Genomic DNA, 24,701 nt, shown 5'->3' on the forward strand with positions numbered 1-24,701 from the left:
CGTTGTTTTTGGGCATAACGTTAAACCCAAAGCCCAAATTCAGCTCAAACTGCTTGCATACTTCATGACTTGTGACCTTATCCCTTGCCCTTTGCCCCAGCAAAAATGGGAAGGCAATCCCCTTAGAACAAACAGGCATTATAAGCAGACATGAGCCATGTGGGTCTGAAGGTTTCACAGAGCTCCACATGATCTCTCAGTCACTTTGATTGCAGGAAACGCCTGGACATTGACAAGCTGCTGCAGCCTTGTTCAGCTGAATGGCAGCTCAGGAAACACTTACTTCTTTATTAGCTTGTTGTCAAGCTAATCAAACTGAAGTTTAGTTCCTAAGTTGTCAAGATGACTAAGAGTAATGTTGTTAGACAGGGCCAAGGTGGCTAAAAACAGTCCTGAATAAGGATGTTTTAAATTAAAGTAATTTTATATGTATAAAATAATACACAAATGCATCATATGCAAATCAAAGTGTATGAATGAATAATATCCGCCCCCTACATCATTTAAGAAAGTGCATCTGGTTTCACTGTAACCTCGAGCAGGATAAAATGGTTATGGGAAATATATATAAATACATGATTCATTTAATAAATAATAAAAAAGAAAGAAAATTTGTAGCTTTGTGTGATTTATCAGTCAGCACAACATCAAACGGCCACTGAAGTGTAAAAAAGTGCTGAAGTGTACATGGGTGATGTATCAATATAAGGCGATCCAGTTTAGTGAAAAAGCTATTGAATTTGAAAGGAAAAAGAAATTTTAAAAAATATATATTTTTCAATGTGATATCAATATTAAAAAATGATTTGCAAATCCAACGTCTCTTATATCCTCAGCTTTTAAATCCCCTGGTTATAAAACACCCCGGTTCTTCTTGAACATGTCTTGTGGCAAGATGCATACATTTTATTTGTAACATTGCATTTTTTTTTTATAAGTTGCAAAACAGAACTACATTTCTCTGGGGATAAATCAGTACACAAATGGATAAAGAACAGAAAAATAAACTTTTAAACTTGAATCCAGTCATATTTCTTTAGAGCACGCTCTGTCCCTCAGGACTCGACGCAGCATTCGTGGTTTGGCCTGGGCCTGCACGCAGATTTTCCTCTTCCCTGTAATAAGGCTATCCAGAGCAGCACTCTGGCACCACATAAACACAAACGTGGCCATATGCCTCGGCTCCTAACGCCAAGGCCGCGTGCCAGTGTGCGCCCATGAAGGAAAATGCTGATTAGGCCGAACAGCAGTCGTTCCATGTGTGGTATCCCTCATCTCCCATCGCACACCAATACGCCGTAGGGCCTGTACCATACGGGCCCAAACCCACAACAGCTTCTAAATCCATCAGCAAATTTTTTTTCAACCTCCGAAGAGATGCAATTAAAAAAAGCAACCGCAGAAAGGTCAACATAAGACCAGACCGTGCCAACTCCCGCCAGCACACCCTTCCTGACACAGAGAGCCATACATTTTGAGTGGTGTGGCTGCTAAAAGATGGTTTAAATATAGAAGGTCAGTGTGTGTGTGTGTGTATGTGTGTTTGTGTGTGTGTGAGATTAACTACAGACCCCTGTTAAAATGGTTGAAAATTTTCTGTGAAATATAATTACATGATACAGTATATCATGTTTTTTTTTTCATCTTTACTATAAAATATCAACTGAAACATTTTAAGTGGGAAAAAACAAATCCAGTTACCAGTTACTTTATATTACACATTTTGTACAATAGCAGTCATTCTTTTGAGTAAGAGGCCACCAATCAACTTTCACTACTCCTTGCAAAAATGCTCCAGATCTACCATATTGCAAAGAGATCATCTGTTCACAGCCCTGTAATCATACCCTACCTTTGTCTAGCCAGCCTACCTCATAGTCCAGACTAGATATTCCAGCAGCTTGCTTAAGGCATGGCCCATTTTGTACACTCGATGGTGGGTTGATGGCCTTCATTGTGTCTCATAGTTTTTCTAATATTTTGGAATTTCATTAGTACGCCGCTTTTGATCAATACATTTAACACTTTAAACCTGTCCATGCTTATGGCCAAGTCATGGTATTCCTGCTGAAAAGTGTCTCACCTACTGTAGGTGGGGTGTCTGCGACTTTTCGTTATTCAAATCTTTTAATGATCTTACTTGTCATTTAGATGAATCTTATTAAGATTTCACATGAAAAGACATAAACCAAAAAAGTGTATTATTCCAAAATGCAAAATTGTTAAAATACTGCAACATGAATTTGACATGAAACAAGACAGCATAACACTGAAAAATAAATGTCACACATAAAATCACACACAAACGTATATATATATAAGATATCACATATAAAATTAATTCTCTCCCAAATGGCTGAAGCAACTTGAAATTTTAAGGGAAGCAACATTGGTCACTTTTATTTCGCATAAACTTCAGAAGTAGCTTCTTTGGCACACACATTTTCTATATTATATGTATAACATATGAAAATTGTAATCAACACCAATACATTGCTATTAGTAAGCTCTTTGCAGACCTTCAATTCAGTAGTCAGATGATGTTGGTATAAAGATGTCAAGACCTTTCTACAGAAACAGCTGCTCTATATTTGGATTTAGATTTTTGAATCACTTCATTGATGAAAGTTGTATGATAATTACCTTTGAACCTACAAGGTTTCTATTTGTTTTCTTACTGTAATTTTGTGGCTTCTGTTTCACATTAAATCTGGAAAATGGTCTGACATGATATACCTTAGTTTTACTTTTTAACAACAAAAAAAAGTTTTTTAATCAATGTATTTAAACTTTTTGTATCTGCTATTATCTTCAGAAAAAAATTAAACATTATTGACCAAATCCCTTTTGCAAGTCCAAACATTTTTTTGAAAAGAATTTTTTTGACATTTTGATAAATAAAACGAGCCTCTACATCTATGAGGCCCAAACAAAACTGAACACTCACTCAACGATAGCAAGAAATGAGCAGAGCCAATGAGAAGGCTTTTGACCATGACCGAGGCAGTCATCTATCAAGTGAAACTTGGCGTGAACTAAATGACAGCGCACAACAGGAATGGTTTTGGTTATGCATTGTGTGCATCATGTTGCACTATTTGCACGTCTGTACTTGTATTTATGTGTGTAGGTGACAAGCTAGTGTGAGTGCACAATCCAGTGGTCAGAAGTCCTGTAAGAACGGTCACATTCAGTATAAAGGCAACCAGCCATAACACCTGCATCCTCCCACTCCAGTAAATGTGCTTAAGGCAATGTGAGCCCCACTATACACTCTTTATCCCTGTTAGACGATTAAAACTGAAACCCCCTTCCTAATTTTTTTTCCCTGAACCAGGGCCTCTTGCTTTCTTCCCTTCTTCAAATATCTCATGTGAGGAGCTTTGTGCTTTGTTCAGGGTTATTTCTTTCCTCCGCTTTCCCTGTTATGGATCATGTAGGCCATGGCTGATAAATGCGATAACGTACAGACATAATTAAGACCATGACTACTCTGATGGAAGTGTAGGTTTGAAAAGGCTGATGGTTTTAATGTTTAGAGTATTAATGTTGGTTGCATCGATTCGTCTCTATTTTTGTTAACTGTTAAATGTATTTTCCTATGTGTTCATAGTGTGCTGTTTTTCTTTGCTTTTCTATTTTGTCCTCCCTAAAGATTATTTTAGAGTATTATAGAGTAAAATGTACTAAACTCATAACTCAGTTTGAAATATATGATGATTTTGAAAAGACAGAGATTCCATAGAATATTTGCTTAGATCAGATTAAGCCAGTAAGTGCAGTAAGGGTTCATCCAGAAGCGCAAAGCAGTAAGCCACAATCAGATGCAATGAGACGGTGAAGTTGGGTGGCAGTAAAGTGCAAGGGCGATATTTGGATGTTCCTCATACGACATATTTGGTGGAGATGTACAAATGGCATGCTATCAAAAGGTGGAATATAAGGCTTTAGTGTACATGAGTGTGGAGATACGTGACATTTATAGTCAATAATTATTCGCAAATAGCGATGAAGATTCATACACTTCGTTTTAAAACTATACAATCTTATTATTTTTTATTATTTCATATCATCTCAGATATACAGCATTCCACAGGAAAGCATGCATATCAGCTAGGACTGTTTTATGCTGAGGAAGCAGTGTCAGGAGATAAGCAGCTGACACATTGAAAGGATATACAATCGGTGTAAAAGTCTGTTTTTGTGAATCTGTACTCAAGCCCGCAATCTTGTTCCCCCATGTGAATGCACCTGGGCACAATACTGTGTGTGTGTGTGTGTGTGTGTGTGTGTAGTTTCTCTTTTCTTTCAACTCTAGCTAGCATGTCTATGAAAAGGTCCACAAGACCTGAATGGTAATGATGACAAAAGCTCTGTAAGTGTGAGTGTGTGTGTGTGTGTGTGTGTGTGTGTGTGTGTGTGTGTGTGTGTGTGTGTGTGTAGAAATGTTGCTCTTCCAGACAGTCTGACCCTCATGCATGATCTGGTGTGTGAACGACAAAGGATTCTGTTGTTAAAAGTCAGTACACCTTTGTATAACGGATGAGTGAATAAAGGGTTTTAAATGATGCTATGAAAAAGAAGTTAATGATGAGTTTAATGAGTTTAATGATACTCACCAATACATAAATAGATTCCTCAAATTATCTTCTATTTCCGTTTTTAAATAGCTAAACCATAACTGGAGAAGTCTAAATTACTTTAGCAGTTTTATCAGATTAGCCTGGGTCTAGCCCTAGTCCAGATAAAGCCTGGGTTAAGATCACAAATTAACCACACCTTTAATTTAAAACAAAGGCTATGACATTAAACTGTTCCAACTTGAGCTGCCTGAACATTAGCTGAGATAGACGTATCGAAAAACCTCAAAACTCAAGCCACAGCAACCAAGAAAAATGAGCTGACAGAGTAGTTTTCCTCCTAAAGCAAACTTCACAGGGAAAGTTTCCCCAATCACCTTTCAACCCAGAGCTCTTAATGAAGTGACAGATAAATGCTGTTGCTTTAGCGAAATGTCCTCCATACTGCTTGCTTTTTCGCTTACCTTCTGTCTCTCAATCTATTTTTTCATTATTTACTTCATTCCTTTTTTATTTTGCATTCTTGTCTTTCACTGTTCTTTTTTTCTTTTTCAATTACTTTACTCTTTACTGTCTACGCACGGTGAATTTGTTTATATTGTAAATTTGTGATCCTCACCCAGTAGGACAGCTGTGCTCATCACAACACTGCTGGAAGGAACAGACAGATGAGGATTGTTGATCTTTTGAACCTGTTGGGTCTCATCTCTGTTGACACCCGTATCATTTACTCCTTCAATATGTCTCAGCATAGCTGAAAGTTTAAGACATTTTAAACAATATTATCAACCAAAAATGGTGATGTGGGTTACTGTGTTGGAAAGGTAATTCCTAAGAACTTGGCATGAATTAGTTCAGAAAGTCTGAACACTGAAACTTGAGATCAACCAAAACACAGCACATTTAAACACTGACATCTGGCATACTTAAACACCTAAACTAATCACAGGATGTGTCCAATGACTTGTCTAATGACCAAATAAACTTCAGCTTGGCAAGAGTGCAGCAGTCAACACAGACAAATACACATCAACTGTGAGGGCAAGCCAGTGAGCCCTCCATCTCCTGACACTAATATGTCTCCCAGTGGACATCTGGTGATCTTGTGGACAAACAGATCTCACCAAGGATGTGAGATTGGCCAGATGCACATGCCACCTGTCAGCAGCCAATAAAATGCTCACACTAAAATACAACCATCTACACAGGCAGTGATGTTTGTACAAGTGATGGCCTGGAACAACTCATCCTTAAATAATGAAGTGGAAAAATAACACATGATAAAATAGATGTAGAAGACAAAAGGCGTGACAAATTTTGTTTATGACGCTCATACAGTCACATGACATTTACGATCAAATGGTGATTTAAACCCTTACATGACATTGCACTTCACTGGTAGGTCTGGACCAGATGAATAGAAGCAACCCCAGATCATAACCTCCACAGGCTTTTACAGTGGCATAATGGGTACATCCCTTCCCGTTTTACCCTGATGCACCCATCACTCTGGAATTGAGTCAAACTGGACCCATACTGATCCAAAGTCCAAAAATTATGTTAGTTTTTCCCTAATTATTCTCGGAACAAGTGGTTTTCTTACAGCCACACAGCTGTTTAGTCCCTAGCCACTGTGAGTTTTCATCACATTGTTTGTGGAAATTACTTTTATTTTCAGTATTAAACACAGCTGTGATTTTTACTTTTTATGATGCAATTTCACCAAGCATTTAAGTGATCTCTAATCCTTCAGTATTTTTTTCCAACCACAAAACTGACAGTTCAACTAGGTTTTTTAATGCCTTGGATGGTACTAATTCCAACTGCAGTAATTTCAGCATCTCCTGTTTTTTGCTGGAAACTGTGACTTTTTGGTCAGGCAGTGTATAACCTAAATAGATTACAGTCAAGAATGCTTTTTAACATGAATTTAATTTATGGCATGTAGTGAGGCAAAAGAGAGATCTTGGTTCATATGAGTCATTGCTTACTCTGTACTGAAATATTCTTAGAGGAAGTGATGTGGTGATCATCCCCAGACTTACAACGAGTAAAGCACTTACAGGGTACATCGGCATACAAACACCCTATCTTAAGAATTTTCGTCCTAAGAACAGAAATTTTGCAAGAACTTTGCCTTGAGGTCTTTTTTTGCCACAAAAGCAGCTGAACCAAATGCTGGCTTGCGTCTAAGTTGCACGCACGCATGAGTTGCGCATACGTCCAAGAGCCGTTGAAAACTTGTTTGCATCATTGAAAAGACAAGCAAAGCAATTTTTTGTTGTTGTTGTTGTTGCATATTGTGTAAGGAGCAAGGACAGTAGCAAGAAAAAAAGGGAGTCACTTTTAAAGCAGCTGGTGCCCAGAGAAATCATAAATGAAGGTTACATGGTTTAATGTCTGTTTATTTCACATTTTATAAATGTGAATAATTTTATAAATTATGTGGTTTTTTTTAATAAATGTTTTGATTGTTTTTATATACAAAATGTGAATGTAGGGTTGGAAAGTGGTAATATTGGTAAGGTTTTTTGAGAGGCTAGAACGGATCACATGGATTTAAAATCTTTTCTATGGGAAAATGTGTTTCACAATATAAACTGGCCTCCGGAAAAGAGAAAATGTGTACGCCGAGGTACCACTGTATAAGTATAAGATGGTAACAGTCGAGGAGGATTCTTAATAGTCTCTTTTAACAAGATTCATGATAAATTAAATGACTGAATGCTAAACTCAGGCTGTTTAATTGATGTGTAGCGTACAGTACGTAAGGTCCGCATACTGTACTGGCTGGATGCAGACAAGGAGAGTCCTTTAAGTTTCATAATGTAATGAGCTGTAAAAAAAAAAAAAGATTTTTTCCCAAATAATACTCACGCATAGTAAGAAAGTACAATTCCACTCATGCATGTGTTTTCCTAATTAATAAAACTAAATCTGGCTTTTCCATTGCTTCAATTTAACTGTGCAATTTAAAGGTAAAGAGTAGAAATTGAGACCAATAATTGGCTACATGTGTAGATACAGTATGTGTAGGGTGACATGCCACTGCTGAATGGCTGCAGGATGTGGCCCACTAGAACCCTGGCAGTAGAGGAAAGCAGGAACCTAATGGGAAACAGGTTTGGTTACTTTATGAGCACAGAGCAGGAGCTGCCATTCAACATTCTGGCCTCAGTTTCAAACCTTCACTTACACACAGGAGCTCCAAACCACAGACCCTCTGGCTCCTGAATGAGAGTGACGGTAAGAGCACAAACACACAAAGAGCTCTTTGGGTGAGAGAAAGATGAGGAAGATGGAGAGAAGGCATTTGTCCATCTCATCTCTGTTTAAATGGAGGGGAGAAATGGAGTTGAGAGACCTATCACATTGCATTTCATCCATGTCTTGTGAATAACGGTTGGGCTAGAGCCACTCACATTTTTCCTGAGTTGCCAAACCTACCCCTGCCATAACTCGAAAACACACACATACACACACACACACACACACACACACACATACACACACACACAGTCCTGCTTGGCAACTGGATACCAATAGTGAAAAAAAAAAACTAAACAAAAGGCAAGCCTTAAATGGTATGATTCAGACCCAACATAATTACACAGATGGTTTCTGCACAATGGCATTTAAGTCTGATAATGCATCTACTACAATAAGTTGCATCATACAACAATCTGTTCCAACCAAATAATGTGATGGGACAAAAGACATTCCATGAGTGCTAATACTGGATAGAGCATAACAGCACTGGGACATTTAACTACTGTATATGTTTTACTCCACTTCACAGGTGTTCTAACAATTGTTAACCCTGATTAAGGTCACTACTTGGTGTGTGAAACAAGGGATTCTACAACCTACATAGCGCACTATATTTCCATTTTATGCTATTTGGGATTCTGTGCTAGAACAGTTAGTTAGTTGAGGCTATTCTAAAGCATAATAATTGGTGATATAAAAAAAACTTTCGATTTACAGGGCATTCCATCACCCTCATAGTTTATTCTCTTTATTACATAGGGGGTAACATAGTTGGCTATGTAGTGCCAAATACTACGGCATACAGTAGTAAGTATTTAAATCTACTTTTACCCTTGTTAATTACACTACTGTAACTGTCGGACGCTAACTGTCAGTCGCCAGCTTTACGCGAGTCCGCCAGCTGTTGACAGATCAAATAGCAAATCATAATCTTAATAACAATAAATAGATTTTGTATAATGGTTGTACAAAAGGAATATCACACTTCAGGTTGCGCTTTTCTACTGAATATCAGCACCGAGGTGATATCTTTGAGCTATAACTACTGTATATCACAACTGTGCTGATATTCAGTACAACGGCATGACCTCGAGTATAATATTGCTTACATATACTGTAGGCCTACAGTATACTCTCAGTGCATGGCTATTCCTAATGCAAATATGAAATTTAACAGAGCCATCAGACAAAGTAATGGACAGTTCTGATTTCACTGCCAGGCCACGTGCACTGCAATTACTTGGTTTAAAAAATAGAGCAAAATATTTCTGTTCATTTGCTATTTGATTTAGTTTTTTTTAGCAGTGCACATATGTAAATAAGATTAATAGTGAAAAAAATGGCTGAATGACTAAAGTTTATTGTCAGCAAGTAAAAATAAGGTTAAGCGTGCAGCGCCTCTCTGTCTAGTCTGTCTGTCTAATCTATCTTAGCAGCAGATCTTTTAACTTTCTTCCTAAAAACAGAAAAAGAACAAAAACTAACATAAGTACTGCCAAAGTTGCTTCACAAATATAATGAATATTTAAAATGCTATGCAAAAGTAACAACCAATAAGTAAAAAAAATAGCACTGCAATTACTGGAGAGCTTCTTTATACTACAGTAGTCTGATAAAATTAGGTGAGAATTTTTTTAATAACTGCAATCGCATGAGTCAGAAATGGTCATCTGGCTGATCTGCGATGGGTTGTTGACTTATATAAAAATAAAAATTTAAGATTTCCAAAACTCCTAGTTTTGCGTCATACTGTCATGAAGCCTATGATTACCTTGACCGATAGCTTAAACCCAAAACGACTCTCAGATCCCCTCATGGGGCCAGCAAGCAGCATCTATCAAAACTGTTATGGTTAAACCACACAACTGGACTCCTCCTCAGCACGGTTCTGTCTGGATCAGCAGAACAAATTTCTAAGACAATTTGTTAGGCAAAAATCCCTTTACAACATAAAATAGGATGATTATATTTCCAACCAAGCACACAAGAGGATTCAGGCACTGAGCTCAGAGAGTAATGTGAGCACCTGCAATTAATCTTTGGGAGGGACCATTACTTCTGAAGCTCATGCATTCAAGCTGATTAAGGAGAGCCTGTGTTGATTATACTGCATAATCCTATTTCTGGCCTCAACTAGCTAAACCAAATAGGCCACAAAAACAACAAGAGAGATAAGAGGAAATGACTCCACAGACATTAACAAGCAGCACCTACATCCCGCCCACTTTAGACTGCTTTTAGACATGAACTTGACTTGGCCTTGATGAAGCACATTCACTCTCAGTACAAAAAGTTATATGAAAGCATTTGGTTGTCTGTATGCAACACATTTACTGATATTTTCTGTAATTCCAAAAAATGAGTGTAGCTGAAGCTTCCTACTTCCTACTGGGTTAAATATAAAGTCACGCTGCATCCACACCCTAAAGGCCCATTTAAGGCCTAATACAGGGCAGGTGGAGAAAATGCACCACAGTCCCTTAAACACAGTCACATTCTGCACATGTGAAAGCTGCAGTGTAAAGGACAAAAGTCTGATTAGCATCTTTATATACATAATCATTTAAACTGCAAGAAAATAAAAACACAAAAAATGATGCATGGACTTATACATATTCAGGCCTTTTACATACTCATGTCAGACTCATGTCCATTGCAGGAGTTTTTTCCTCCACCGAAGTTGCATATGTATTTTCAAAAAATAAGCATGATATAAATAAGCAGAAATCAAATGACAGTGTAAAATCACTAATCTACCCAAATGTTAAAATGGAAACCATGCAAATGAGCATACCATAGGCATAGTAAGGTTAAAGTGTTCATGTGTGAATACCTGAAGGGGAAACAGCTTGTCAACAGAATATGCATCTCTCCTCATCTATATACAAACAAGTATGTGGTAGATTCTTCTGTCTAACCCCAGCACTCTGACACATGGTCAACAATCAGCTGTGCAAGCTGCAACATTCCTCATCCTGTGGCTACCGCACTGGCAGAAGCTTAGTGACAAAAAAAGAACACACTGCTTGTCACGCTAAGTGTACGTCCATTTTTAGTTTGATGTGATAATGTTTGTTTAGTTCTGGCACAATCCATCTGTCAGCATGGGCATCAGCACTGGTGAAAACCCCCAATAAATATTTCAGAGAAGTTAACAAGGCCTATCTGTATGATTTTAACAACAGCGCACACTGTTCAGGGGCGATTTTATGAAGAGGATTTCACTGTGTTACATAAGGGTAACTGTCTCCCTAACAAAAACCCAGAGGAAATGAGAGTGGTAAAACGTGGGTTGGTAGGCTGCCAGAGGAGGCCATTTAATGTAAACACCAATTTTTCAGCCAAACAATGAGGCCAAAGTTGTTACATTCCAACAAGGAAACCATTAAATCCCTCTTCACATGAGTAAAGTTCCTGTTAAAGAAGCTCCACGTCCCACCCTGTGTGAAGACTCCACCCTCTCCACCCCCCTTTCTTCCATGCGCACCTCCATGCGCTACACACCTCCATGAGCGAGTGGAGACTCAGTGAACAGCACATTCCTTACTACTGTCCGTAAGAGCAGAACAACACAGCTGCTACTATAGCAGTGCCACAACACTGCTATATAAACAAGACAATTCACGTCTTCCCTCGTTCTAGTTCTGGCCACATTCTGTCTGTAATTTACGTGTGTGTGTGTGTGTGTGTTTGTGTGTGTGTTTCCAGAGGCACAGACTCACTCACTATGCAGTTACATTGCAGCAGACTGAAAGCTCATCACAGTTGAGAAAAGCAGTTTCAAAGGCGGTGCTGAAACGTCATTTACCTAACCATGCTGTAATGTAACAGTCTATAGGGTTCTATTCATAGGTAGAATGTGAAGCTGCGTGGGGCAGCAGGAGTGCTGTTACTATCGTAGCAACCAACACTGTGTGCAAAACTGTTTGTTCGAGTTTGTTTCATTTACAAACCACATTTAAGACTCCTGTAATAAACATTTTTGCAGCTCCAGTTAACCTTATGCAAAGTTCTTGCAGAGGCTAAATTATATATGGCCAAGGATAAAACTTACAGGAATATAGTGAACATGCCTCACTGAAATGTATACATACTTGAATGTAGATGTATAATGCAGTATATTTTCACAGACACAATCACTGCATGCTTTAAGGGGTAATAAAAAGTACATTCCACTGGAAGAGGTATAGACATAAATGAACTTTGTTCTAATCTCCATTCTGCCGGTGTGATGTTTTACAATTTTCAGATTTTCTGTCATTAATGGATATCGGGCAAATACTGGTGATGTTGGGAAATATTTTGTGCATTAATCCAAAGTACACTAATCAAACATAACCTGTGTGTGTTCCAGTCATTCTATGACTTGCGTTTGTTTGCAGAAGGTCCTTTCACTTTGCTATTTTAATTTTGTACCATATTTTGCTGAGACATTTTTCATAACATATTTTATAACATACTTCATATTTAATGAAAACTGAATGAAAGATTTGGCCCAGCAAACTTGTGCAACTGCCTGCCCATTTTTTACCACAATGTCTATAGTCTCTGTTCACTTCATCAAAGTAATAAATTAAATTCAATGTGCTACAGGGTCACTCATTCACTCATTCACTCACCTTCAAAGTGCAGGTGGATACGATGACACACTAACAGTGACATTATAGACAGTGTATCAGTTTTAGACATTTTTCTTTTGAGACTCACCCACTGGAGGTGGCTAAAGACACAGAGCTTAGCGAGGTGTTCAGCTTCCTGTAATCCCACAGACGGACCTCCTGCTGCCGATTCTGAACCACCACGTACAAACACACACACACACACACACACACACACACATTTAAGCATTTAATATACTCACTTCTCTCTTTCTTTCTTACAAACTAAAACAAAACACAGAATTACCTGGTTGAATCCAGTAGTGAGGATGTAATCATCTTTCACCCAGTGAACACGAGAATCCTTGTTGCTATACAGAACTTGAGCACACTGCAGAAAGAAAACAACCAACATTCATATTCATACTATAAATCTGTTTTGATCAAACTTTGCTCTGAATAGTGATTAGGTTTTATATAAGTATAGCTGTGTAGATTTAGTTTTTCTTAATCATTGTTATTTAATAAAACAGTATGAACATCAGGACAAAAGCTTCAGGGACAATTCTGTAAGTTTCACTGATTTAGGAACAATGTGTTTTCATTTTTTTAGCTTAAAATGTTGAAATCATTGAAAAAATGAAAGCAGATAGCTCTTGGCCACAGTGAGCTTTTGCTTAAAAAAAAATCGCAAAAGAAAACAAAGAGTCTTCTAAATGACCTTGGAAATCCCATAACTGGAGTATGGTTTAAGCTGTCAGTAAGAGTGTCAGTGTGAGATCATCATCGTCATCATCATCATCATCATCATCATCACAGTTTGAACATTACAACAGCAACATTAGAAAAAAAGTCTTTCTTCATGTAGACTTCATGCTAGTCAGCTATAAAAAAGTTGAAGGGCTGAAGAGTAAATTGTACAGTTTAGCAAAATAAAAAAATGTAAATGAATAAAAAAATAATCGCAAGCCCCAACACTCTCATTCACACTCATTCTCTGCACTGCGTATCCTATACAGGGTTGCTGGAGGCCTGAAGCCTATCCCAGGGGACTTGGGACACAAACTGGTATACACCCTGGATGGGGTGTCAATTGCAAAGCACACAAGCACACACATTTCCACATTCATGCACACACTATGGGCAATCTGGAAATGAAAATTATTCTAATTTGCATGCCTTTGCACAAATTCCAAAATATAATGAAAATTGTTTGGGTCATATAAGGGAAGAAGAGGCTAAACTCCACCTCTACAGTTTTGTTACAATGGCTAAACCAGTCTGCAGCTTTGCTCATTTAAGTATGCAATTTTTCGATTGTGATCTGGTTTATGAGTCAAACAGAAAGTAGTTGCAGCAAATTAGAGCAAAGAATAAAGTTTTGGTGCATACAAAAACTTTTCAATGGCAGTACTTTTACTGTGTAAACATTTTTGATTTATTTTATTTATGTAGTTTATTAGATTTTTTTTCTTCTTATTATTATTTTTTTAATTCTCCAAAACACATTTAAACCACACACAGCAGTCCCTGTGTTACATATGAAGTTTCTTCGCATCACTGATCAAGCATTGGCTTTTGCTGTGGCAATAAGTTGTGCTATGCTTGCACGGTGGAAGCTTAAAGCCTCAATATAGGTAATATAGTGGTTTTCAAATGAAATGTTTTGTTATAGACCTTTTATAAATCTTTTGTATAAATCTTGTGTGGCAGAGACTAATAATTTGCCAAAACTTTAATTGGTAAATGTGTGGAAACGGCGTTCATCATGTTCTGTTGCCAAACTATTTACATGGAACAAAAAAGGATTTATTTACAGTTAATCAGAATTTTCATAGTTAGGTATAATCACTGGTAGGCGCTTAAGTGTGTATCAGCTTACATGTATAAAATTAATACCGTGGTGAAAAAACCTTCATCATCAAAAGGAATTGTAAAAACTCAGATTTATCAAGCGAGTATTTGCTTTATAATTCTGGGGTAATACTTGTGGAGACATCCCTATATAATGTCATATAATTTTGTCACAGACATATTGTTGCATTTTTTTATTTCAATTAATGAAAGCAAGGTGGTGTAGTGGTTAGCACTGTCGCCTTGCACCTCCAGGGTCTGGGTTTGATTCCCGGCCAGACTCGATTCCTGTCTCCATGTGCATGGAGTTTGTATATTCTCCCCGTGCTTGGTGGGTTTCCTTCGGGTACTCCGGTTTCCTCCCACAGTCCAAAGATTAGGCTAATTGGTGTTCTCAAATTGCCCGTAGTGTGTGAATGAGCGTGTGAGTGTGTATGTGTGTGCCCTGCGATGAATTGGCACCCTGTCCAGGGTGTACCCTGCCTCGTGCCCTAAGCCTCCTGGGATAGGCTCCAGGCCCTCCGCGACCCTGAATACAGGATAAAGTGGTAGAACATGAGTGAGTGAGTTTGCACTGCACCAAGGTGAAAGTGAATAATTTTTGACAGAGTTGAAGAGATGGGGACAGCAGCAAACTTCAGTCGAGTTTAAAAGGTGTCAATTTTAGAGCATGGGCTTCTTTATAGGTGGGCAGCCCTTTAGTCCATGATGATATAACACCTGCCTGAGTGTCGACAGCGATACTGGTGTTCCAGCACCTTCCAGTTCATGGCAGGCCTGTGGCTGTGTGGCTCTTGTGTTGTTCCACATCCAATCCAATTTCCTCTTAGCTAAAGGTGAGCGCTTGGCAAATCAGGTACACCTCCCAATAACATACATGCTAAATGTACTTGTGTACAATTGTTGAAACTGATCTTGGAGTATGCAGTTGGTTGGAATTGGCTTCTTATTACTTTGGCATTTATTACTTTGTGTCTAATATCCTTTTTCTCAGATCTGCACTGAGGTCCTTAAGTTTTCACATCATGAGTTGGTCTGGCGGTGAATGCTGTCAAATTAGCATTCCCCTCCATCTTCTCCAGAAGAAGATTCCAGCTGTAGACGATCATCATCACTAACAGGAAGCTAGTGACCTTGAGAAAAATTAAAAGACATTTTAGGACCTACAGCCATGCTGAATTAATGTATAAATTCGATTCTGTGTTGATACTAGAAAACCCAGCTTAAATTAAACCTTGTGCAACAAATTCTTGGGATTTCCTTCTATTACAATCATTCTGACCCAGACAAGGATCAGTCCGATTCAGTTTTATTTTACATTTATTTTATTTACTTTTATTTACTGGTTCAAATAAATCATAGAAAGCCCAAAGCTGTCACCTTAATGATGAGTGTACATACAATTCTAATGACAATTTTATGTAAATTTACTTTTGGTAAAATTGAAGGAAACTGCTTGGCACCATTTAACTTCAAGCCTATTTTAGTGGACAGCGCACATGGCCTTTCCTTGTCCCCTGTAATTTGTTTTTTCCCTCTCTTTCTTTCCCTATTTTATGCTATACTGCTCAGCAGCAGTAGACCAGCTTGATCTTATTATCCAGCACTACTGCCATGTTATGCGTTCTTCCTCCCCCTAGTTCTGGGTCAGTGACAGCCTGCTCATAAAAATGACGGTCTTCATTTTGAGAGATGAGGCCAACAAACCTCATGTTACATGGAACACCATGGCGCCTGAGGTCCTATTGGGCCCTGATGTTTTTCCTACAGCATATACTCATATTCAGACATTTGCCTCTGGTTTGGCAAGCTAATTAGCCCTTCAGGATTCAGGACCTTTCCTGGCAGTAACCCATTAGCACACTTGTAGCACAGAACATTTACCATCATCAGCCGATATCTGTCCCATATGCAGTAATGACAGAAAATCTAAAAATGTCTATTAAGCTAGAAATGTGACACTAGGAGAACGGAAAATGGCAAAGTTTATTTATTTCTTTGGCTCTTCTATTGCCTTTTATCATTAATTCCTGGAGCTCTTTGATATTATTTGCAGAAAGTTGAGAAATTGCTAACGATGTATGCTGAAAGCTCATTGAAGCCATACAGACAGATCATTTCACAGAGTGGTGCAGTTTCTTGTTATTGTGCTTTCTGCAAGACTGTAGTCATCTCTTCCCCAAGCCTGAGTCACTGGCATGGAGAAACTGTTTAACTTCCTTACAGATAGAAAAACAAACTGAATTCATAATTCTCTCCAAAAATCATGGTCTAAGATTTTGTTTTACCCAGAGTAGAAGTTCTTTGTAAACCTGACACTGGAAACGATATAGTTTGCCTAATGTGCATCAGTAAATGTCTAAATGTAGATAGAATAACATTGTAGCGTGCAATTACTGAGGTTTCCATAGCCATTGTGTTGAGAGCATATTAATAATATGATGTCAACCCAGTTAGGGTGAAATGGCAATACTCTTGCTTTGGAAAATGGTTAGACCAAAGCCCAGTGCGTAGCCCCAAAAGGTTACTGTTTGAGCAATACAATAACTGTCGCGTTCTTATTCCATTGCTTTAAGCACTGGCAGTTCTAGTGTGTATGGCTGGAAGAACTTCGCTTCAGCAGCCTTTTTTAAATTTAACAATTCATTCAGACATGAATTATAAAATTAAATAATTATATGACATAATATAATTATAAAGTTTATAACTATATAAATATAAAACAGTGATAAAAACCATTTGATTATGCACAATTTATAAACATTTCAAAACAGAAACCAAATGAAGCTCACAATCTCCTTGACTTCTTCTAGAAATCGACACTGTAAAAGACTCAATATATCACTAAAGATAAGTAATATCAGCTAACTTGTATTGTAGATATATTTTAGTAAAACTACAGCATTGTTAATTGGCCTGACTGAGCTTAGGTCCTAGGGACACTGACAAAAAATGTTTAGGATGTCACCTAAATAGATGTTATCCATCCATCCATTCAGGAATATTTGTAGTCCAACCATGGACCGTTTATTCCAATTTAGTTTGACTGTGGTAGGACCTCCGGTCAACATTCACTTGCACATTCACACTCTATGGGCAATTTGAGAATGAAAATTAGCCTAATCTGCATGTCTTTGGACTGTGGAAGGAAACCCATAGTGCACAAGGGGAACATGCAAACTCCATGCACGCAGACCCGACAGGAGAATCTAACCCAGGACCAGAGGTTGCAAGGCGACAGTGTTAACCAATAAGTGGTAGTTAATGTGGTAGTTAAGTTATAATCATTTTGTTGCAGGCTATCATTTCTTCAAATTAGATTAAATTAAATTATGTAAAATGAATATACTAAAATTATAACAAAAACAAAGAAACTTATATATACTGGCAAAAAATAAAAGAACAGAAAAAGCAGACATTATTATTATTATTATTATTATTATTATTATTATTATTTTCTGTGTAAGTGTAACTTTTGTGATTGTATGACTTGTGATTTGTGTGCTGAGTAATTCAGTGTGGTTGCTGGCAGAAATAGAGCAAATTCCAGTTAAAAAGATATTACACAGTCTGCAGTATTTATTTCTGCATTCCCTCTCGAGACAGATGAATGGTTTTAGAAATGTCTGACCACCTATAGGTCAAACCATTGCTATTGAAAACTATACTTTGTTTTATTTTATTTGTTTTACTTTGATTGCAGGGCAGAGTACCAACAAGCCTGGTTGAAGGATAAAGGCAAAAACTATGATGTTTTATTTACGGCGAGAGGGAGTTTGGGTAGAGGAGTGGACATCACGCTTTGGAACCAGTTGGAACTGATTTCAGAAGAGTGGAATCTTATCTCTTCCCTCCCTGTCTCTGGAGGAGGGATGCCACATGCCACACTTACTTAAATCAGAAATGAAGAATCACTCTGATCCACTGCTTCAACCAGCCCTCACTGCATGCAGTAACAATAAGGCAACATGTTGATCAATATGGGCCGTTTTCATTAACGTCATTTAAATAAAACTTGTTTGAGGCTCACTTGGTCTGTGTACAGTACATCTGGGTCCAACAAATACTATGATGGATGTTTCAAATCCGCACACACCCTGCACATAAACCGTTACACTGAGCAAACCTCATCAAAGTGTCACTTAATATGTGTTTCCCTAAGGGCCATAGCTCATAGTGCATCATTCATTTATCAAAGCCACTGAGAAGCTCAAGACGTTCTGTTGGCATCCACACAGTAATTTATTCATTAGAAGCAATCTGAATATTTCCAAAACTAGAATACAAGAGGCAAAACCATTTGTTTGTGGTGTCCAGCATCATAAATAAACACCAAAAACTATGAAAACAGTGAATCTTTCAGTTATAGAGAGTCAATTATGTGATCACATGCAGCCTCAAAAGTGTGATTTTTCAAACCAGAAAAAGCAGGAAGAGCTGCACATGTAACGGAATAACATCATGCCAAGTCCATCATTTTTATTCAGTTTCCATCTTTAAACTCATCTCACCATTAAGGTTGCAAAATTCTCCCTCCATTAATTCCTAGTGGAAATGAGTCAAAGTTCACGCTGCAGTACTCCACATATAAATGCACAATTGACCAAATTCTAAATAGCGTTCTTATTTAATGAGTAAAATATAAAAAAACACATAAAACGCAAAACATCAAAGAACACATAACACATGGCATTTAATTGGTATGCATAAAAGAGGGAAAGCACATGGGTTATAAATATTTACAAATTTTAACGGATTTTATGACTTTCTGCGTGTAAGAGCCTACACCCACCAAGGCTTTGCACTCAACAGCAGTTTACTGAGAATGAGAGAATAGTGCTTGTGCGACAAACTGTGACATACCAGCAAAAACTAGTAAAAGGCTGGTCTTTTCAGTGTGGTCAGGTTCATATATGCTTTTACATAAAGTATTAACAAGCATGAATAACATTTTCAAAAGCATGAACTGTGCAATACAGCACAAAGTATCCGTTTCTGTGCTCTATATCGGTGCATATCACAATATACACTTACCCTAAGTCATACACATAAAAGAAAAGCAAACTGTAACCTGATTTATCACAATATCAGTTTTATCATATTACCCAGTTGTTGTTTTTTTTTAGGTTTTACCAATTTGATTACACCGTACAATATAATGGTTTAGTTTATGTGTAAAAATGTTTTCTCATGCTCCCAGAGCCACTATTTCACAAACTGATTCTGGAGTATGGCTGCGCCATCAACATTGAAAATCCATTGGTGTGATAACCGGGTTATTCAGTGGCTAATTTATTTTGCCACATAATGTTGCTGAGCCCAAACCTGACTAACTAAATCAACTCCAAATCATAACACAGGTTTGTAGATTCTTACCCTGACACACCTATCGCTCTGGAATAGGATTAATCCGGACTCATCAGACCATATGACCTTTTTTTCTGATTATTCTCACTAACAAGTGGTTTTGTTATGGCTACACAGCTGTTTAGTGCCAGTCCTCTGAATTGCATTCTTCATGTGGAAATGGTCTTTCGCTATTAAACATAGTTGTGAAAAGTCATACGCATTAGTCATTTCACTAAGTCATCTCCTGTCATGTTTATTTATGATTTTTTTTCTGACCATGTTTCTTCTGCACAGTTCAGCACTATCCTGCCAGGTTTTAATAATGCATTGTGTGGACCCTAACCAGTTTTTTTTTATTTCTTTGCTTGATGCAGGACCTTCTGAAAAGGTGTTTTTAGTCTTAAAACGATGACTAAACAGCCTGTCTAAACAAGCCCTCACCCTCTGGTTTGGACATGAGCAAACCTACACATGACCCAGTGAATCAACAATGGCAGCAAATCACTCAGAAAGAGAATTTTCCTTTTTTTTTTTTGCCGCAGTTTTCCTGTTCCCTAATAACACTTATGTTTATGACTGGGTCATAAGGCGTCAATAAAAAAAGAGATAGGAGATGTGTAAAATGTAAACTTTTCAGCCTGCAGCAAATAAAGTACCGGAGTATCAGAGTACTGGCTCGTCATGTCTGTCAAGTTTTTTTTCAGGTGTGAAAACAACCAACTGACAAGAAAGTCGTTCTGTCCTTCTCTCCTAGAAATTATGTGTGTGGGAAGGTTGGCATACGACAAGAGGAAAAGAGGTTGATAGAGCTGCTGATCAACAAATTCAGGCTGATTTTCAGGCAGGATATGATTGCCTACGAATACAAATCTACCTCCACCAAAAGGACGTAAATTATGTAATGCCGTTATTGTGAAATTCAGTGACAGAGACACGTGGAGGCCTAAGCTCTGAGCTTACCAACATCTGGCAGAGCCTTTCTTGTTAAAAGCTGGAAAGTAGTAAGTGCGGATCTAAACCAAATTTGCACAGTAAAGTGTGGAATATGTCTTAGTCTATAGTCTTCTGGAAACCTGACATTAGGAGGAAGTGATGTCACTTTTGATTGATGATGATTTACTCAGCATGTGCAGCTTTGCTAAAAAGGTGGGGAGCTGAGGATGGGCTGCATCTATCACCCAGCTTAACAAAAAATATTCACTCCCACGTGAGCCATGGAACCATGCTTCAGATGACATCAGTGCTTCCCAGTGTACACAAGAAAGAATGTGTGACCATATGTGTTTATTTAAATAATCCTTTTGTGAACACTTTTCTTTCAAGGTGGAGATTAATATTAAACTAACTACACTAGCTAAAATGCAGCAGCTTATAACTGCATTAAAAAAAAACAACCTTGAATAGTGAACAAATGAACAAAAAAAATAAAGAAATTTTTGTCCAGCAAAATGTAGCACCACCTTGCTGCACCTTATTTTGTGCAGTTGTGTGCAGGGGTTTAACAGTCGGAGAGTGCATCTGTGTCAGTGAAAGGGAATGCTGATCCACCCACTGGGAGAAATATCAGGTGTCTATATGCACATATGGGAATAATCATCCCCCTCCCCTGCTTTCTGCCTGCTTTCCTCTTTGTGAGCGTCATGGTGGAGAGAATAGGAAAGTGTAGGCCTCAGCTATTCAGGGCTTTGGTGCAAGTTCATATTTTCCTTCCTGCGTAACCATCCTGCTTTGCTCATGACTTTTCCAGCCGCATCCCTTCGTCTCTCCGCTGCGCGCCATCGAAAGTGGCTTGGCTGAGAGCTACAGACTTGCTTTCTTCAGCTTAGCTCGGCACGTCCGTCATTCTTAGATTTTTTCTTTTTTGGGGGGGATGTTTTGCTGTTCCAGCAGTAATGTGAACCTCTCCTGCATAGCTTCAACATAGCCTCACGCCAAAAACAGGGCTAATTAATCTGGTCTAGCCTGATTAAAAGGAGATGGTTTCCAAGTCTGCACAGTATGGTAAAGAGGGCAGAGGAAAATTAACCTGATGACTCAATGTAATCTGGCCCAGTCACCAGTACAACAGTGCCCTGCTTGGTTTTTGTCTGTCGCTCTTAACCTTTTTCAATCAGTCTCTTAAACTCCTACTCTTTTTCTTCTAATCTTAGCCTTCCTTTAATCTATTTGAAAAAGAACATGTGTTTTCATTCCAATTTGTGATTAAAGCACTTATTGCAAAACCTGTTTTAGTGCTTTATTTTTAAACAATGGGGAATTATTTTTTCCCCTAAGCCCTCAGTTCTACTACATGTTTAAATTACGGGCTGAGTGGAAGAACTAACTACAAAAGAGAGATCCAGGGAGAAAATGAAACACAAACCAAACATTTTGTTCTTTTGTTTCAGTAGCACGCTCCTAATATTTATTAAAAAAGACGTTTACCTTTCTGCCCCTGTTCCCTGAAACACATCCTATCAATCTCTACCTGGAAACTCTTTACTCTTTTCAACCCAGACACAATCACTCTTAGCCACTTGGAAAAACAAAAGGAGAAGGTGACAGAGGGTAAATTATAAAACCTGCGGTCGAAGCCAAAGCTCAACGCACGGCCCCAGGAACGACACCAGACAGCTGTGAAAGAAGTGATTCATGTTATCATCCTTTATGTGTGGAGAGCTTTGCCATTGCACAACGTTAGAGGCATGATTGTTTATGGGCTTGAAGGGCTTATAAATACACATTAGACCTGACTCTCACTTATGCCAAGGTCATGATGTGAAGACATCAGGAAAGGTCTTCATAATTAACCTCTACTTTCTTTGAACTCAACCTGACTCATCCTGGTTCTGATCTGATTTCCTCCTCTCTCTATTTCTTCCAAACTATTTCTTTTTAAGAAAATCCCTCAAAAGAGTCAAATAGTATGAAACAGAACAACAAGTTCCATAAACCGCAAACATCTGATGAGGGAATATCTAAGCTATCACATAAATATCAGATAAATATAGCACCTTTTCTAAATGGCTTATACAGGCAGATATTTCCCATCTGTATTATTTTCATCTTTAGTATTTTTGTACTTGTCCTGGGAAAATTCTCAAGGGGTTCCTGAGAAAATGGAGGAGTAGAAGTTGAAGAGAGAGGGGTAGAGGCCAAAAGGACAATCAGGGGGTTCAGGGGTTGAACCTCTTTATGCTGCATACTTGGGATCACTTATCATTTTTTGAGTATGGTGATGAGACTCTAAGCCGTAGGAAAATACTTGAATTGGGCAAATGTTTTAAAAAAGGTTGTGTGACCTTGAATGATGATCCCGGCCAACGTAGCTCAGAGCCCACTACAGCTGTTCCCATGAACATTCAGAGAGTGGAAAGCTTGATTCTTGAAAAACAGCGGATAAGCGTATGGCAGAGACGCATCTGTCTGTGGGAACTGTACACACAATCATCCATGCAAACCATTTGCGGCTGGGAGTTACTGTCACCTCCCCGTACAGTCCTGACCTCGCTCCAAGTCATTTCCACATTTGAGCTGTTACAGGAGTTCATGGGAGGCCAGCGTTTCAGAAATGAGGCAGGCAGTTTGATCATGGCTTTAGCTTACTGAGAGAACTTTCTAGCTTGATGGTATCCAAGCACTAGTGAAACAGGTAAGTGCGTTAGTGTAGCAGGGGATTATTTAGAGAAATAAACGTAGTATACATAACTGTTTTACCTTATTCCGCCAAAACTTTTATCAAAAGTCCTAGTTTGGCTTGACCGTTTCCTTGTTTGAAAAAGAAAAAAACATGTGGAAAGGTGCGATAGCTGTGGCCATCAAAATATGTACAGATCAAATGAACAGAGTTTTTTATGTGAGAGGCTAAAAATACAATTAGAAAAACGTACAGTCTCTCTGTGCACAGCCTTCTCACCGGTGTTGGCTTTCAGCACCTGGCACTCGCCTTACCCACTACAACACATTACTGGGAGATTATTAAGGAAGTGTAAAAGTGTATGTTATGAAATAGGTATATTAGGTTAATTCCTTTTCCCCTTTGAGTATGGATGATTCAGATTTACAGAATTTTCAAATCCCAGCTCATAAACTACGTTAGCATTAGGAAACACATGATGCAAATTTGTAAAAGAAGCCAGAAGGTAATCAACTTCCAAATAAGGAAAAACAATCTGGGGTTTTCCAAGTCAGCTTTTCCAAGTCACCCTTTTAAGGCAAGTGAAGTTTTATTTAGACATTGCTCTTCAGCACTAATCGACAGGTGACAACATTCGGACCTGCACCTTGCCAAGTGGCACGCTGCATCCAAAGTGAAGACTTCCGGAGCTTTATGCATTACGTTTAAAACGGAAAGAGGACAGTAATCTAATCCACGTCCTGGGATTGCCGGGGAAAATCAACAGGGTGTAAAAGCCATTAGGGAGTGAGAGAGCCAAGTCTTTGAAATTCTCAGTGACTCATGAAAAAGCTCAGGCTACTGCCACGTTCATTTTCCTTGGCTTCGCTTTGCATTTCTTTGCAAAAACACCATCTGTAGAGGCAGTGTTTTAAATTGAGATTAAATTGAAGAAAAATATATTCTCATATTCAGCTGCACCTGGTTTTAACTGGTTTTGCACTCAAACTCATATTTCATGGTGTATCCTATCCAAGTCGATATTAAAAGCCCCACAAAGCCATCACAGCTCTGCAATTTTCTCACATATTTATCCAAAATTTAGCATGTGGTTTTATTTCCACTTTTGGTATGGCATTAGCAAATAGTGATACTTGCAGAACTGGCGAACAGCTTTAATTCCACAGTGAAAGCAAAATAGAGTGCTCAAGTGGGAAGAGAACCTGATATATTTTTGCCACTGCACTAATTGTCAGAACCTCCCAAAGAAGTGAGTGCCAGTGTGGCACGAGCCTCATCACTGCCAGATGTGCTGAAGCAAGCAGCTGTCATTGGCTCATTGGGGGCACAATCTCATAGACATCATGCCACTGTGCTCTGATTATAACCGGATGGGAGTAAAACATGGCTATAAAACATAATTATATCATTTGCTGCCTAGTTAAACAGCTTTTA

At 38.3% G+C, this 24,701-nt stretch overlaps 1 protein-coding gene across 2 annotated transcripts in view; it reads right to left on the reverse strand.

Annotated features, from left to right (window-relative positions):
• The window catches only part of LOC128544498 (mitochondrial import inner membrane translocase subunit tim16-like), a 125,728-nt gene that overhangs the window by 59,035 nt on the left and 41,992 nt on the right, over positions 1–24,701 (reverse strand). For both annotated transcript variants that reach the window (XM_053514648.1, XM_053514646.1), the window contains exons 8-9: positions 12,756–12,839; positions 12,558–12,640 (exon numbers count right to left, since the gene is read on the reverse strand). In XM_053514648.1, the coding sequence (XP_053370623.1) occupies positions 12,558–12,640; positions 12,756–12,839 (167 nt within the window). The remainder of the gene's footprint in view (positions 1–12,557; positions 12,641–12,755; positions 12,840–24,701) is intronic.

Source organism: Clarias gariepinus, chromosome 16 (assembly GCF_024256425.1).
Source record: "Clarias gariepinus isolate MV-2021 ecotype Netherlands chromosome 16, CGAR_prim_01v2, whole genome shotgun sequence".
Lineage (NCBI taxonomy): Eukaryota > Metazoa > Chordata > Actinopteri > Siluriformes > Clariidae > Clarias > Clarias gariepinus.